This window comes from Ceratotherium simum, chromosome 22, assembly GCF_057802395.1.
Source record: "Ceratotherium simum simum isolate JZ-2026a chromosome 22, ASM5780239v1, whole genome shotgun sequence".
In the NCBI taxonomy this organism is placed as follows: domain Eukaryota; kingdom Metazoa; phylum Chordata; class Mammalia; order Perissodactyla; family Rhinocerotidae; genus Ceratotherium; species Ceratotherium simum.
In genome coordinates this window covers 9,070,797-9,086,742 of record NC_141921.1, presented here as the reverse complement: position 1 = coordinate 9,086,742, position 15,946 = coordinate 9,070,797, and the positions used below count along the sequence as shown (strand labels likewise).

General features: G+C 36.4%; 1 protein-coding gene across 1 annotated transcript in view; it reads right to left on the bottom strand.

Annotated features, from left to right (window-relative positions):
* The window catches only part of AGBL4 (AGBL carboxypeptidase 4), a 1,245,941-nt gene extending 1,231,317 nt beyond the window's left edge, over window positions 1–14,624 (bottom strand). Inside the window, exon 1 of the mRNA XM_087445980.1 lies at window positions 14,485–14,624. Coding sequence (XP_087302106.1) covers window positions 14,485–14,542 — 58 coding nt within the window. The 5' untranslated portion in view covers window positions 14,543–14,624. The remainder of the gene's footprint in view (window positions 1–14,484) is intronic.
* Window positions 14,625–15,946: the final 1,322 nt, after the last annotated feature.

Below are 15,946 nucleotides of genomic sequence, written 5' to 3'. Positions count from 1 at the left end.
AAACTGTGATGCTGAGAGAAGGGAAATAAATGAGATGAGCCGGACGATAGTCCTAGCTTTTAGATTAGTGACACTTCCCAGAAGATGGTCCAGGTAGAGGGTTCTCAAGCACAACACGGTGGTTTTCTGAGTTGAAAAGACAGAAATAAGAGTTTGGAGAGGCTGAAGAAACTAAATTTGAAGGTCAGAGTATTGAAGAGGAGAGAACTATACAGAGCCAGAGCACCAAAAATCTGCATAAGGTCTGCTTGAGACTTTGGCTGAATACTAAGCCACCTAGTGAAACTCCATGAGATCAGGTAAAGAATAACCAGGAAGTTGTAGACTAAACAATTTCCAAAGTGCACAGAACTGGGAAATATTCAAGTTTCAACCATCCAGAGAGGAGAATCCATGTTGAAAACCCAGGGCATTAAGTACAGATCTCAGAAAGTTACTAGCCATGAACACTTGGAAAATAAAATTTGAAATACAGTACCATTTATAATAGCATCAAAAAACATGAAATACCCAGCCTCAAATTTAACAAATTATGTACAAGGACTGTATACTGAAAACTAAAAGACATTGCTGATAGACATTAAGAAAGACTCAATTAAATAACAAGGTATACCATGCTCATGGATTAGAAAATTCATTGTTGTTAAAACGACAACTTTCCAAAAAGTAATCTCTAGATTAAATGAAATCCCAATCCAAATCTCAGCAGAATTTTTTGTAGAAATAAACAAGCTGATTCTAAAATTTATATGGACCTGGAATAGCCAATATAATTTTGAAAAATAAGAAAAAGTTGGAGAACTTACATTGCATGATAACAAGACTTACTTTAAAGCTACAATTACCAAAACAAGAGTAGTACAGGCATCAGGATAGTCACATAAATCAGTGGATCAGAATAGAGAGTGCAAAAATACAACCACGTACGTATGGTCAATTAAGTTTCAACAAAGGTGCAATGGCAATTTAATCTGGAAAGAACAGTCTTTACAACAAATAGTGCTTAAAGAACTAGATATCTTTTTAGGAAAAAATGAGCTTTTATATATATATATACGTATATATATATATACGTATATATATATATACGTATATATATATATGATGGTGGCGGAGTTTACCAGAGTGTATGTTAAATATTTGACAAAACTCATTAAATTGTACAGTTTAAATGAGTACATTTTATTATATGTAAATTATACCTCAATAAAATTGATTGTTAACTGTTTAAAAGTGAAAGAAGCAAGAATTGATTTTCATGTCACAGAATTAATTCCACCTGTATATACATATATTTATTATATAGATATTATAAATTATATATGTTTATATTATATATATATAATTCCACCTGTATATAATAAATATATATATGTTTAAAAGAAAAGTAAAATTATCCTGTGACTTATACCCCTCAAACCCTGTTCTCATTCCCTAGATGCAAATGCTCTTAATCATTTCTGTTTTTAGTTTCTCAGGTATTATTCTACACAATATCTTTGATATTTCTATTTCTTAATTTATTAGCATCAAATGGTATCCATTGACACTCTACTAGGAAAAACAAGGAAATAATTTGTGTACATTATTCTTCACTTCTCTTTCTAACAATTTTTGTTAGTTCTATTATTATTTTAATTATTCTGTTGAGGTAGTTATCAATGTGAGTAGTATTCCTAGGGAACATGTGGAATTCCTTAGGTGCTTTTTTGTTTTCACAATGATGAAGGAGCACTGATGGCATTTGGTTGGTGGAGACCAGGGATGCTAAATATACTGCAAACTACAGAAGAGTCCAGTACAGTTTCCAAATGTCCTGTACAGATATTCATGTATGTAAAAATCCTTTTTATAATTATTATAATCATTTGTGTGCTTAGAACCTAACTCTGTTTTACGCATTTTGCATGGCTTTAATATATACTGGTTTTTCCAAGAATGCAACTGACATGTAAATCAAGGAAAGATTATGATTGATTTGTTCATAATTTTATCCAGAAGTATCACTATTTTAAAAAATCATGTTACCAACAGCATTGTCATGCACTGTATCTGATTCACTAATACGACACTCTTATATTAGTTAATATTTGTAGCAATTGTGTTTATAGTGATTTTACACACAAATGCAAACATTGGAACTCTTTATTATGTTTTCCATATGCCTGGATATATGCATACCCCCATTTTGCCTTGTGAAGAAATCGTACTCACCCTGTAGACCTACATAAAATGTCATCTCCTCTGGGAAGTCTTACTGACTTCCCTAAGCAATGATAGTCATTGTTCCTCTATGTTCCCACAGTATCTTGTTCATACCTTTATTACAACATTATTACTTTTTTATTATTAATTATGTGTGTCTTTTTACCGTTGGGAATTGTGATTTATCATCAGAAGAATCTAATGTCTTATCTTTTTATCATTACTTTCTCTTTCCATCCCAGGTATGACACAATGCTTGGCACAATGTCAGTAATCTATAAACATTCATTGAATTACTAAAATAAAAAAGGACTTTCAGGAACTGAATTTTATTTCAATATTGAATATTGTTTTTTGTTTGTCTGTTGAGCACAGGCCTTATGTGATATATTTTAAATTCATCCAAAGAACAAACAGCACATTTACATTTACAGTTCACTAAGATAAACAGTTGTGATATAATGAGACCAAACAGTAAAAGAAAGCGTGATACCACAAAATATGCATATTCTGACACAAATACAGAAAGAGGAGTGGGGGAAACTATAGCCTGCAATGAATGCAATATAATGATTGATTATTTAAATATACAAGGCAGAAAATGCAAAGTTATTCTCAGAGAAATTATATCTCAATTACATTACACTGTTGTAAAATCATTAAAAATAATGGCATTTACAAGCAGTAGAAAATAATCCAAAGTGGCATGGAATAATTGCTGTTATGGAATAAGAACTTTTAATTTCTTCACTTCTGTGCATTTCAATATTCAGTCATATAGCTGTTTCACACAGATTTTTGAACCCAAACTCTTTACTCTTACTTTAAAATACCCCTACATTTAGTTAAGGCAGCAGGAATTAGTAGTAAGAATTTGGATTTCCAAGTCACATAGATCTGAGACTGAATGCACCTAACTCAGATATGTATGCAGGGCAATTTTGTTAAATAATTTAACCTAACCTCTCTGAGTCTGTTTGCTTAGAATTTGCTTATGTTTTTCTGAAGGAAACAGAAAATATAAGTGAATCGCCTAGAACATGGTATTTACTCAATAAGTAGTTGGTTATTATTATTATCTCATCATTATCATTATGATCATCATTATTAAGACAGCTGTATCTTGAAAGAAGTATATTTAGCAAACGAATAAAAGATTCAATTCTATAAAGTATAAGGTAGGATTCAGGAAAAAAAGGGAATAATTTAAATTGTAACCCATAAATAATGTCTTAGTGAAAGTTTTCTTTGAAGTAAACACTGAATACTGTAGCACCTAGTTAAATTACACACTATAAAATGCCCTTATTATAGTGTATAAAATGTTTGTCTCTAAACATAGAGACAGAGTAACACTATGAATTTTTTTAATTTAAGGAAGTTAGAGACAAAAGAGAAAATAAAACAATTGAGGTTTCCCTTTAAGGAAATAAAGATCTAATCCTATTAATGTTATTATCATTTACATGCCTTTGAAAAATACTACATGGACAACAAATATTTAGCAAAAAAAAATTATGAGCATATTTTGTGGAGAGAAAAACAAAGAAAGATGTCTCTCTATAGATGTAGCATGTACCTGATGAAATAATATGATAATTATATCTTATTTTACTCTGATAAATAGGCCTGCTGAGACATCTAGAAATAGACATTAGGGCTGCATAGAATTTTTGACATTTAAGTGGGTTATGCTGATGATGGATGTGACAAAGTCTCAATTTCTTTTATTTTTACATGGAAAACTACTTTGCACAAAAGTTACAAGCAATTCATATTGGTCAAAAATGAGGAAAACAGCTTATTAATTAAAACTGACCTTTATATAGAACACGTATTCCACCTCTCAGGCTAAAACACCTTTGAAGAGGTAACAAATTACCCCTATGTATAAGTGACATGCAGTTAAAGGCAACTGTCAGAAGTTCCATTATAAAGTCATATTTCCAAGGCTTCACAATTTTGAGAGAAAATTACACTGAAGATGAGACTTAACCCACAAATTCTCAGCCAAGAAAGTAAATATAAAATTCCTACTTGAGGGTGTTTTAGGAAAGAGAACCTATTCATTTGGGAACTTTAATCTCAGTGAACTAGTACCCATTACTCAGCTACTTCCTAGCCTAATATAAAATCTTACCACAGGGCCGGCCCCGTGGCTTAGCGGTTGGGAGCGCGTGCTCCGCTACTGGCGGCGGGGGTTCGGATCCCGGGCGCGTACCAACGCACCGCTTCTTGGGCCATGCTGAGGCCGCGTCCCACATACAGCAACTAGAAGGATGTGCAACTATGACATACAACTATCTACTGGGGCTCTGGGAAAAAAAAGGAGGAGGATTGGCCAATAGATGTTAGCTCAGAGCCAGTCTTACTCAGCAAAAAGAGGAGGATTAGCACAGATGTTAGCTCAGAGCTGATCTTCCTCACAAAAAAAAAAAAAAATCTTACCACACTTGTTCTCATTACAAATATATTTACAAGATATATTGCAAGGACTCAAAAAATAAAAACCTTTAAAAAAATAATTTCCTAAATACACATCTTAGTTCTTTCTAGGCACATATATCTACATGTCTAGATTTATTAAGCTACAATAACAGGATGTTTCAATTACCAAATATGTATTGAAGATCTATTTTTGCACCCACCCTATCTTGTGCCCAGAACTAAGGAGAATATATAAGAAAAATAAGCTGTAAATCAATCCATCACTCAATAAAAGAATAAGGATATACTAACAATACTAACACTCTCAAAAAGCTGACCATCATAGTTAAGGACTATACTGAAAATAATAAAATATATAAAGGAAAAAAATGTCTATGTCTGTAAGAAGAGAAAATTCAGTACAGACAGTATAGTTTGGTGCCATGGAGTTTGGAGAAATACAGACCTAAGACTGAATCCTTGCTTGGCTATTTTTTAAGTATATAACATGGATGAGCTCCAATTCATCAAGCTATGGTCTTAGACTTCTCTGTTTTTATCCTACAGCCTTTCAAAAGAAATGGTTGGCCCATTTTTCCCTGAAAGAGTAGTTTGCATCCAATTTCCCAACATTTTGCAGTAAATGATTTCCCTCCCTTGACCTTACCAGACCTCTATTGACACCTTTTTGATTTTGTATTACAGCTAATTGCATATGGCTTAATGCCCACTTCCCAGCCAGTCACTTAAACACTAACTTTCCACTTAACGTGCTAGTCATAGTGCAAAAAACTATATATTCTTTGATTACTATTAATAGAGACACCTGCATTCTCTATAGAACTAAAAGTGCAGGATATAGAGCAATTTCAATAAATAGTTGCTAAATTGAAAAAGAATTTCTTAAAAGTATATTCTTCTATTCCATACCAAATGGGGGCAATTTTTTAATTGCCTCCTGGGCTATGGATATGGAGTTATTAATTCACTTAACAAACATTTACATATGACTACTATGTTCCCACTATGCTAGGTTCTAGTGATACAAATATAAATCTTGAAAATTCTTTATAGTATAATGTGATAAATATTAGAAATGTGAGGTAAGCACAAGGCACTCCACAAGAGCACAGAGAAGCACTAACGGTTTCCTGAACCACCTTTAAAATATGTGTAAAAATTAGCCAGGTAAAGAAGTGTGAAAAGAAGTTCCAGGAAGGCTATCTATGGAGGAAAAAGGTAGGATTCTGGGGAGGGAGACAGGAACTAGATCATGGAAGGCCTTGCATGGCATAGGACAGTTAGATTTTATCCTGAGAGCAGTAAAAACCTGCCCCTGAAGGATTTGAAATGGGACGGGGTACAATCTAGCCTGTGGCTCAGAGTCCAGATCATTTTCACATAGAGAAAAGGAGAAAACTGCCTCTGTGGTGATGACTTGAGCACAGTAGGACAAGTGGTAGTAACTGAATGAGGCAGGCAGGAGGGCTAGAGGAGCAAGTCTGGGATGCAGACTGGAAGACCATTCTCCTTCCACACAGACTGCACTGTCTCAGGAAGACATGATGATAGATCAGCCTTTGGAGAATTTACATATGTAATCTTGTCAAGCTCTACAACTGCATTCTGATTCCCAAATTAGACTTGTACTTCTAAATGAAATTTTAATTTACATGCTAAAAACAGAACTCTTACAAACAACATCTGGCTGGTGTTCCTAATCTATTTCTGCCAGATTCAATATTCAAAGAGTTCCAGCACAGTGTTCTCCAAACCATGCCCTATCAAAGGTTTCCGGTGGTTCTCATTAATCCCCCTCAGCATTCACTGAGTATCCACTCTGTGCCAGGCACTGTGCTAGGTGCTGGAGATCCAGAGATGAATAAGACTTAGGATATTCAAGGAGTGTAGGCAGGGGAAATGAACAATTCAACAAGTGTAATAAAGTGTTTTACATTCTCTGATAGACATATGCACATTGTAGAATGGAGATTTAAAGAAAGAAGTAAAAAAAAAACCCTGTATTGGGAAGAGAGGGGGAAGAATCCAGAACATTTTTCTAGAGAAAATGTAACAAATGATACTTGAACTGAGTCTTAAGTAGGTGTCTACAGGCATCTAAGATCTGGAGCTGCAATTGTGGAAAGGATAGGCTGCTCTGGAATAAAAGGTCCAGACTGTTTAAGAGAACAGCCTGGAGAGTTACACAGAAGTCAGATAATAGAGAACCTTATACGTTTATTAAGAAATGTGTACTTTACCCTATAAACAATTGAAAGTATTAATGGATCTTAAGCAGTGAAATTACAAGATACGCTTTGTACAACAGAAAGACCCTCTGGCAGTAGTATGGACAGCGGAATGAAAAGAGATGAAATTGTACAGAAAGTGCAGTTATGAGGCTGAAATAATAGTCTACATGAGAGATGATGAGGGTCTGAACTAAGGTAAAAGCAGTGGAGATAGAGAGTGGGGTGAGAATGAGAGATATCCACAAGGCTTGCTGAATAATTAGATGTTGTTATTCCTCTAATTCTTGTATCCCTTTCTTGGGAGTATATTTCCCTTGTAAATGAATCAATGATAATAAGTGAATATAAGAGAATAGATCATAGAAATCAAGAAATAGCAACTTTCAAAGATGGCAATATTAAATTCTCACATTTCCCAGGAATAATTAATTAATCAAATTATTTAAAGATTTTATTCAAGACCTAGAGAAAATAAATGCTTATTATATCATTTTTTTGAGATGCTTCAGTGATAGGAGAGCTAGCCATGAGCGTAGATGTCAGACTCAAGATTCAAACAATCTTCATAAGCAAAGATGTTAGGCCAAAATTAACAAAGACAAACATAGAGCCCTGCATTTAGCCTGTGTAAAAAAAAACAATTGCACAGATGTAGATTCAGCCTAGTGGAAGGAAATGTGAAAAAAAATCGCAAAGTTTTGGTTGATCAATATTATAAAAGAAACAACACAACTTATGACACCATTGATAGAAATGTTATCCTGATCATGTAAAATTATAAGTTTTAATGAATTATGTACTGATCAGACCACAGTTGAAGCACTTCACTCCATTTCAAGCATCACATTTCAAGGGATGTACAAATTAGAGTGTTTACATAGGAAGAGAATCATGACCTTGTTGAGTCATCTGAGACCCATATTCAATGAGCGGAAGCTGAGGAAACTTAATAAGCGACAGTAACAAATCGGTCTTCACATTCACAACACAGTAGATACTCCTCATAAATAAATAATGAGAACAAAAAACTGAAGGGATACATTACAACTCTCTTTGAAAATGTGAAGAACTAACGATGACTGGACTATCAAACTTGCAATGTTAGACTGGACTAGAACCGCCAATGGGTAGATTTCAGCTCAAAATATGAAAAAATAAACAACATCTAATGAACATAACCAACCAACAGTGAAATAAGCTGCCCAAGAAAAGTGCTCTCCTTTTCATGAGAGACATTTAAAGCAGAGGCTAGATGATCATTCCTCAGGTTTTTTGTAAAAAGAGATCTTCCTTGAGCAGGAAGTTGGCCAAGATGGCCTCTAAGTATCCCTTAAAGTCTATGAGTCAAAGAACTTACTAAGCATCTACCACATGCCCAGCTAGTAAGAAATACTAAAAAACAAACAAAACAAATAGAGTGTAAGATGTGGTTTCTGCTCTCAATAAGCTTACCCTAAAGTTGAGAGGATTCAATTAATATATGTGAAATAATTAAAGAATAATTAACCAATAAACTGTATACTGCACAAGATAAAATAAGGTAGGGGTTGGTGAGAGATGAACTTATTGGAAAGGCCTCTTTTAGTTGGTGGGACTTAAGTTAGTCCTTGAAAGATGGATGACTTTTGATTTTAAAATTTTCATCAGCTGACTAGTCAGATAATACTTTTGTTCTTTTTTCAATTCACTGAAGTGATGACATATTTTCTACTTCCCAATATAACCGTGGGAAAATAAACTTATAATGCAATAGCTAAATATCTCAGGACATTTCTATACTAATGCTGCTGAAGAATATCTTATTTTAAAAAACAATGTTTTAGACCGTGAGGTGGGATAATACTCTAAAGATTCGAATAATGATGGGAAGGGTAGTTGTATTTCACGACATATACGGAATTCCCATGAATGACACCCTAAGAGTCTCTTCTTACTCAGAGACTACGCATATTTCTTTAGAATAAAAATAATAATAAAATCTCTCCCGTATTTATCCTTGAATATGTTAACTAAATATAGAACTGATTAATCAGGTTGTATAAAAATACTCTAAATTTAAACATTGCAATAGAAAATAAGTTTTTCTTGTATCCTTATAATACCCAACAAAGTGTCTTAAATAGAGGAGTTATAAACCGTTGAATTAATGGATAAATAAATGATTAAATGACAGAATATATATGTGGAAGCTATCTCAAATTATGCTTATATCATTTCAATAAATTTGGAAGATATGAAAATTATGTGTATTGAATCACTGTAGACAAAATGAATCAATCAGAGTTCAAAGTAGAATCTGGTTAAAACCAGTAAAAATAGCTACCATTTATAGAGAATCGATGTATGAAATATTGGGTCAGCACTTTATATATTATTTCACATAACACAATAACCCCATGGGGTTACACTTGTGTTATAAATGGAGCAGTTCCCATTCCTTTCCTTTTTCAGATGAGAAAACTGAGGCTCTGAATGGTTAAGTAATTTTCCCAATATCACACAGATAGTGGAAAAGCCATAACTCAAATCCAGCTCTAATTTCAAAACCACCACCCATTCATGCATTTATTTATTCAATAAGTAATTGAGTGTCTACTGCATACCAGGAACAGTATTAAGTGTGGTGACAGTGGCAGACAAGATAGTCAATATTCATTCAGTGATTCTTGCAGCAAATATTAGGAACACCAGTTACATACCAGACATTGTTCTTGACACTTGGGATACCATGGGAAACAAAACAGTCAATATCCCTGCTTCCATGGAACTTATATCCTGGTCGGGGGGATATCCAATAAATATATAATATTATGGTAGAGATGATATAATGGTTCCACTGAACCCATTTCCTTTTTTCTCCTGGGTACATAACCTCACTACATTTCCCAATCTCTTTTACAGTCAAGTACGGCCATGTGACTGAACTATAGCCAATGTAATTGTAGGAAAATCACAATGACTAACTAATTAAAAAATAGATTTGAGTAAGATAGCACTTGCTGTGCATCCTGGTTTTATTTAATTGGTTTGGTACATAGAAGGCATGTAATAAATGTTTGCTCAATAATTCGGGACAGGGAATGGGTCAGATAAATAACTAACAATTCTGCCAAGATCAAATGGAGTGATGTTAAACAGTCTTAGCATCTTGAGGAATTGTTCACATATTGGTTCTAACTGCAAAAGCCAGCATTTGCTAATGTCAAGAAGTTTTAGAAATTCAAGGAATAAGATGGCAGAGTTCTTCATATTCCCAACACTGTTGCTATACCTGACATGCAGCAAATATCACACTGATGCCTAAAGCCACATTTTGATTCCCAGAGAACAGAGCAGAAAAGATCCAGAGGATGAAACAGGGGACCTGAAAGCTCATGTCAGAATGTGCTTGTGGTCTCCTGGGAAACTCCTCCAATTCAACAGGCTAAGAATATCATTCTACTTCCCAGAGACACTGCTCTGATATATACTATTAAAGGCTGACAGCTGCTCTTTAAACACACACGCAAATGGTTAGGTAACCCTCTGCAGAGGCTTCAGCTATAGTACAAACCTGAACAAGCCTTGGATTATGGATACTTTCGTTTAACAGTGTTGCTGCTGCTGTTGTTTTTATAGCTATCGTTTATGTGAAGTAGCATAACACAGCAGAAAGAGAAATGGCTTTGGAGTCAAAGAGACCAATGTTTCAACTTTCTACTTTTACCACTTTAGAATTGTGTGAACTTGAGAGTAACCTAAACTCTTTTAGCCACTGTTTCTACCAACTGTAAAACAGGGATTAATACTACCTACCTCGTAGATTTTTATAAGAATTAAATGAACAATAGATGAAGTACCTAGAACAGATACTGGCAAATAACTGTCCATATTTGGTGTTCAAGAAATACTCACTCTTATAATAATTATAATTGTGATCACCATATATAATTCATTGAGTACTAAATAGAGCAAAATAAATCAGAGGGTTTTGTAAAGTACAGCTAAAGTATGTAGGCTGCACACAGGGCAATAGTAAGAAACAGAGACAGAAAGGTATGGTGGTGTCAGATCAGAATGCCAGGCAAAGAATTTAGATTCCATATGGGGTCTGATTAGCAGTCTCAAGCAGTGTGGAAATAGTCATTCTCACTACTGACCTTTCAAAGAGTTACGCAGTCATTTTTAGAGGTCAAAAAGTGTGAAGGAAGAGAAGAAATGCATGCAATGCAATTCTGCACCTTGGGTTCCAGAAATTCAAGCTTTATTAACGAATAATTACTGAATAACTATCATATATAAGGTAGGTATGGTGGCAGGTAGCAGACAATGAACACATCTCTATATATGCATAAAATTCCCACTAAGTACCAGCTGCTCTGATAAATGCTAAAGATACGATGGTAAATTAGACATTGTTTCTACCCACAAAGATTTTATAGTTGTAATGTGAGAGAGATATATTATTTGACCTCCTGCCTCAAAATATTCTCTTCCCTTGGTCTTGTTTTTCCATCAGCCTCTTAAGTTGGCCTTTTTAGTCCTTCTTTATTGATTCCTCCTTCGGTTCCTCCTCTTCCTCCATCTAGCCCTTAAATATTTGATATGGATACTTCACAAGTCTTTGAAATTCAACCTCAGTTCAAAACTAACATGTCAACTGAGAAAAATAATCTCTGCTCACTACTCACAATCCCTTCATCTTAAATTTTTCATCACAATGAAGGCCAATTACAGAGACTCTTGTGTAAGAAATTAGCTTTTTTTAAAGGGTTAGTTGGAAACTTCTAATGCCATTTGTCTCCAACCCAGGCTGCCTTCAATGGTAACCGCAGCAGTTGTCAAAATAAATGGCCACATCCACGTAGAGCATACTAAAATTATATGTTTTATTTCTCAAAGTTGCAAAGATTTTCAAGAAAGTTGTATTTTTATAAACAGACCTAATCTCTTCTGTAGAAGGTAAACAATCTGTCTACTTCCAGCTGCGAAAAAGCTTGAGTTTCTACCAAGAGAGCTGCCAGAGGCTATGCTCATGCCACATTAGGCAGAAGACAAGCCTGGCTGCATTATTCCAAGTTAGCAACGAAGACACTAAAGAGATGATGAAATTAGCAGCTGTGGGGTTGGCCTTTGGAGAATTAGATTTCCAGAGCAGCAAAGAGAGACAACAATGCCTATGAGACATTTTTCTCTGCTAAACAAAACATAGGTTTTGCAATCAAATATTCTTCAATTTTGAAAAAGCAAGTGTAACTGAACTCATTGTAATAATGAGACAAAAAGAAATTTATTTTCAAGCCAAGCATCATCACATTACAACTTCCCAATATAACTTATTAAAATTTTTCTTAAAATATATATAGTCAACTGTACCTGAGTTATTTTCATAATTCAAAATTCTAATAACCAAACAGTAGAACAGAAGTAAAGTTTATAAATATGCTTAAATTTTAAGAATTACAGTCTTGATTCCTCTGCCTGAAAACAGACTTCTACATATACTTTAGAATGTAAGGATTACCTCATTTGAGACAACTTTCCTGATCTCCTCCATCTCATCTAATGATTATCTAGATATCTTTTCTGTATTTCCATAGCATCTTAGGTATACTTTTATAATCATAATTACTGCACTATACTATAATCACACGTAAATCTCCCCTGATTGTAAGCTGAGAACATATCTTCAACTTAGTAATTGCAGTGACAAGCACAATACTTGATACAAAATAGGTGCTCAATATCTATTAAATGAATGATTAAATTGCTCTCTAATATTTATTAGAACTCGTCATGGGATATCCTCAGGTGACTCCCCAAAAGTCTACCTTGCACTGGCCAGGCAAAATATTTCCTTCTCATGGGAATATAATATACTAATATTATAATCATCATTCTTCAGTAAAATAGCTGAATGATTTTACTGAGTGAAATAAAAACTATAGCAAAATTTCAAGTTGAGGTTCCTTTGTTTAGGAATCCTGCTTGCTTCTCGAATATTTCTCTAATCTTTTTAGGAATAAACTTGTCTTTTCTTTAACATCTAATGGAATTTTGCCTAGATGAGGTTCTTTGAGACCTTGACATGGGTAGATTAAACCACAGGGAGAGTGTAAGGTAGACTGCATCACCAGTCCGTAACCTCTGCCCTGAGATAAAGATGAAGTCCTTTCCCTGAAACAATCAGATGATCATCCCCAGGTGGCCTGGCCTGAGCTGCAAGAAAACCCTTCTGTATGGACACCCAACATGCAGCAAGCCAAACCAAGCCCTGGGTCCAGAATGGTTTAGACTATGAAAGAAAGTCAGCACCAGCGAAAGCTGAAAACAGAACAGACAATATCTAAATATTTGGGGACACTGAATTTTATTGAAAATAAAAGGATGTGTGAGGCCCGTATTTGTTTGTATCTCTTGGCTAGTCATTATACTTAAAAGAAACAAAATACAGTCTGGCCCAAATAAAGGAGGCATCCTTAATTTTAACCAATCCCAAAACTGGCCCAGAGTCAGATATTTTTGGGGTTAGGGAACACATTACACTACAATTATGAGAATTATTAATACGGCTACCAATTGAGCATGCTCTCAAAAACAAATGGAATGCAGATGCAGAACTGGATCTATTAAAATAAAAAAGAAACATCACTTATTTATAGCCTTCATGTATTTAAGAGAATATAGCTTTAAAACAGACCTATGGCCTATCCCAAGTCTCTCTTAATATGAGAATGACTTTGAGCTTACTTTTAGAATCTTACCTCATAGAATTTTGTGAGACTCAAATAAGATAATGTATATAAAATATTAGGTAAGGTATGTAGCCATTGTTGTTATTATTATTTTGAAGTTTGACAGGATTTACTCATTTTAAGTTAAGGGGAAACATGAGTATATATGTATGTGTATATACAATTTGATCTACATCCAGGTGAACAGGATTGTTATGTGGAAAAAAGTTTTCTTCACAATTATCTGTAAAGGGATATTTATTGCAGTTGTACTTGGAAACATCTTATATATATAAACCCATGTAATCATTTATACATGTATAAATAAGTAGACATATAAATACAAATAAGTGAAGCTAAAAGTCACTGTGCAGAATGAGCTCGAGTCAAGATAGCGGCGTAGGCAGACTCGGAACTCACCTCCTCCCGCGGACACAGCCAATTTACAACTACTCGTGGAAAAATTACCCCTGAGACAGAACTGAAAACTGGATGAGAGGAACTCCTGCAACAAACGACAATCCTAACTGGGGTGGAAGAGGCAGAGACTCCCTTCCGGAGAGGAAAAACGCCGCCTTCACAAGCCGCCAACTTCACAGCCGCCTGGAGCAGCTCACAGGTACGCACCCTCCCTGGAGGAGCGGGGCCCTGAGCCGGGGAGCGCCCCCACTGTGGGCATTTTGTGGACCCAGCACAATGGAGACCAGCGGCATAATATCTGACTTTGCCTGCTATTAAAAGATTGGGGAGCACCCCCAGAAAACCCGGTTCACAAAGAACCTAAAACTGGCTCTTAAAGGGCCCGCGCACAAACTCACCTGTTCCAGAAAGCATCCTAAAATCACCAGAAAGAAAGGTGCACAGTGCTTTGGTGACAAGAGACTCACCTAATAGGCCCTGAGTGCATCTCGGTGAGGGGTGAGACCTCTCCAGGGACTGGGACATTGGCGGCGGCCACTGTTGTGGCCTGGTGTGAGCATGCTGACACAGACGCCATTGGAGTTCTCCCTGAGACCTGCTAGCCCAGGGTCTGCTCCACGCGCTAGAGCACCGATTTAATCCAGCTCAGCCAGGGCAGGCAGCCCACCCTAAAGACTGGCCCTACCCAACAACAAGCCCACAGGCAACGTGTGGGCCTGCATAGATTGGTGACTGGATTCTCTGCAGCCTGGCAACTGAGCCGACTTGAGCGGGGCAGGGTGTGCACAAGGAGCGGGTGGAGAGTGTGGGGCGGTGGCGGAGTGTGTGGGGCTCCCGCGGTGGAGAGACTGGGTCCGCTTGGGGAGGTCGGGGCGCTCACACGAGGCAGGACTGTGTTGACTGTGTGTGTGGACCTGTGGGCAACAGGGCTTGTCAGCTGCAGAAGACTTGTGCTTCTCAAAGACCCACATAGGACGTTTTCCCCACCTTCCAAAGCCTGAAACAATTGGGTGTTCCTGTGCCTGAGGCCAGCCCCACCCAGCTGCAATCCTCAGAGAGCTGACAAGAGACATAATAGGCTAGAGGCTTACAGCAATTGTAAGGCCCTGAGCCTAACAACCTGCCAGGGTGGGGGCCTACTCACTTAAAAGAAATACTGCAACACAAATGTGGTATTAGAACTTACAGCCAACTGTGCTGGGGTGCCCCATACCTGACAAAGAGACTGAAGGGCCCACAACAACTACAAGCAGCTGAGAATTACAACAGCTGGCCAGGAGCATAACTCAGCCTCCCTGGGCGCCTATAGGGAGAGCTAACAGGCCACAATACAAGGACACACGTAGCCCACATAGGGGCCACCCCTGGAACATTGAGAACTGAGGGAAGCACACTGGCAGCTTCCTAAGGCATCACTTACATAAGGTCACCTATCCAAGAGCAGGAGACGTAGCTGACCTACCTAATACGTAGACACAAGCACAGGGAAAGAGGCAAAATGAGGAGGCAAAATAATACATTCCAAGTAAGGGAACAGGACAAAACCCCAGAAAAGGAACTAAGTGAAACAGAAATGAGCAACCTACCTGACAGAGAGTTCAAACTAAGAGTGTTAAGCATGCTCACTGATCTGGGGAGAAGAATAGATGAACTCAGTGAGAATGTCAACAAAGAAATGGAAGATATAAAAAAGAACCAATCAGAAATGAAGAATACAATACTGGAAATGAAAAACTCATTAGAGGGACTCAAAAGCAGAGTACAGGATACAGAAGAACGGATCTGTGAGCTGGAAGAAAGACTAGAAGAAATTACCCAAGCTGAACAGGTAAAAGAGAAAAGAATTAAAAAGAGTGAGGACAGTCTAAGGGACCTCTGGGACAACATCAAGCGCACTAACATCCGTGTTATAGGTGTCCCGGAAGGAGA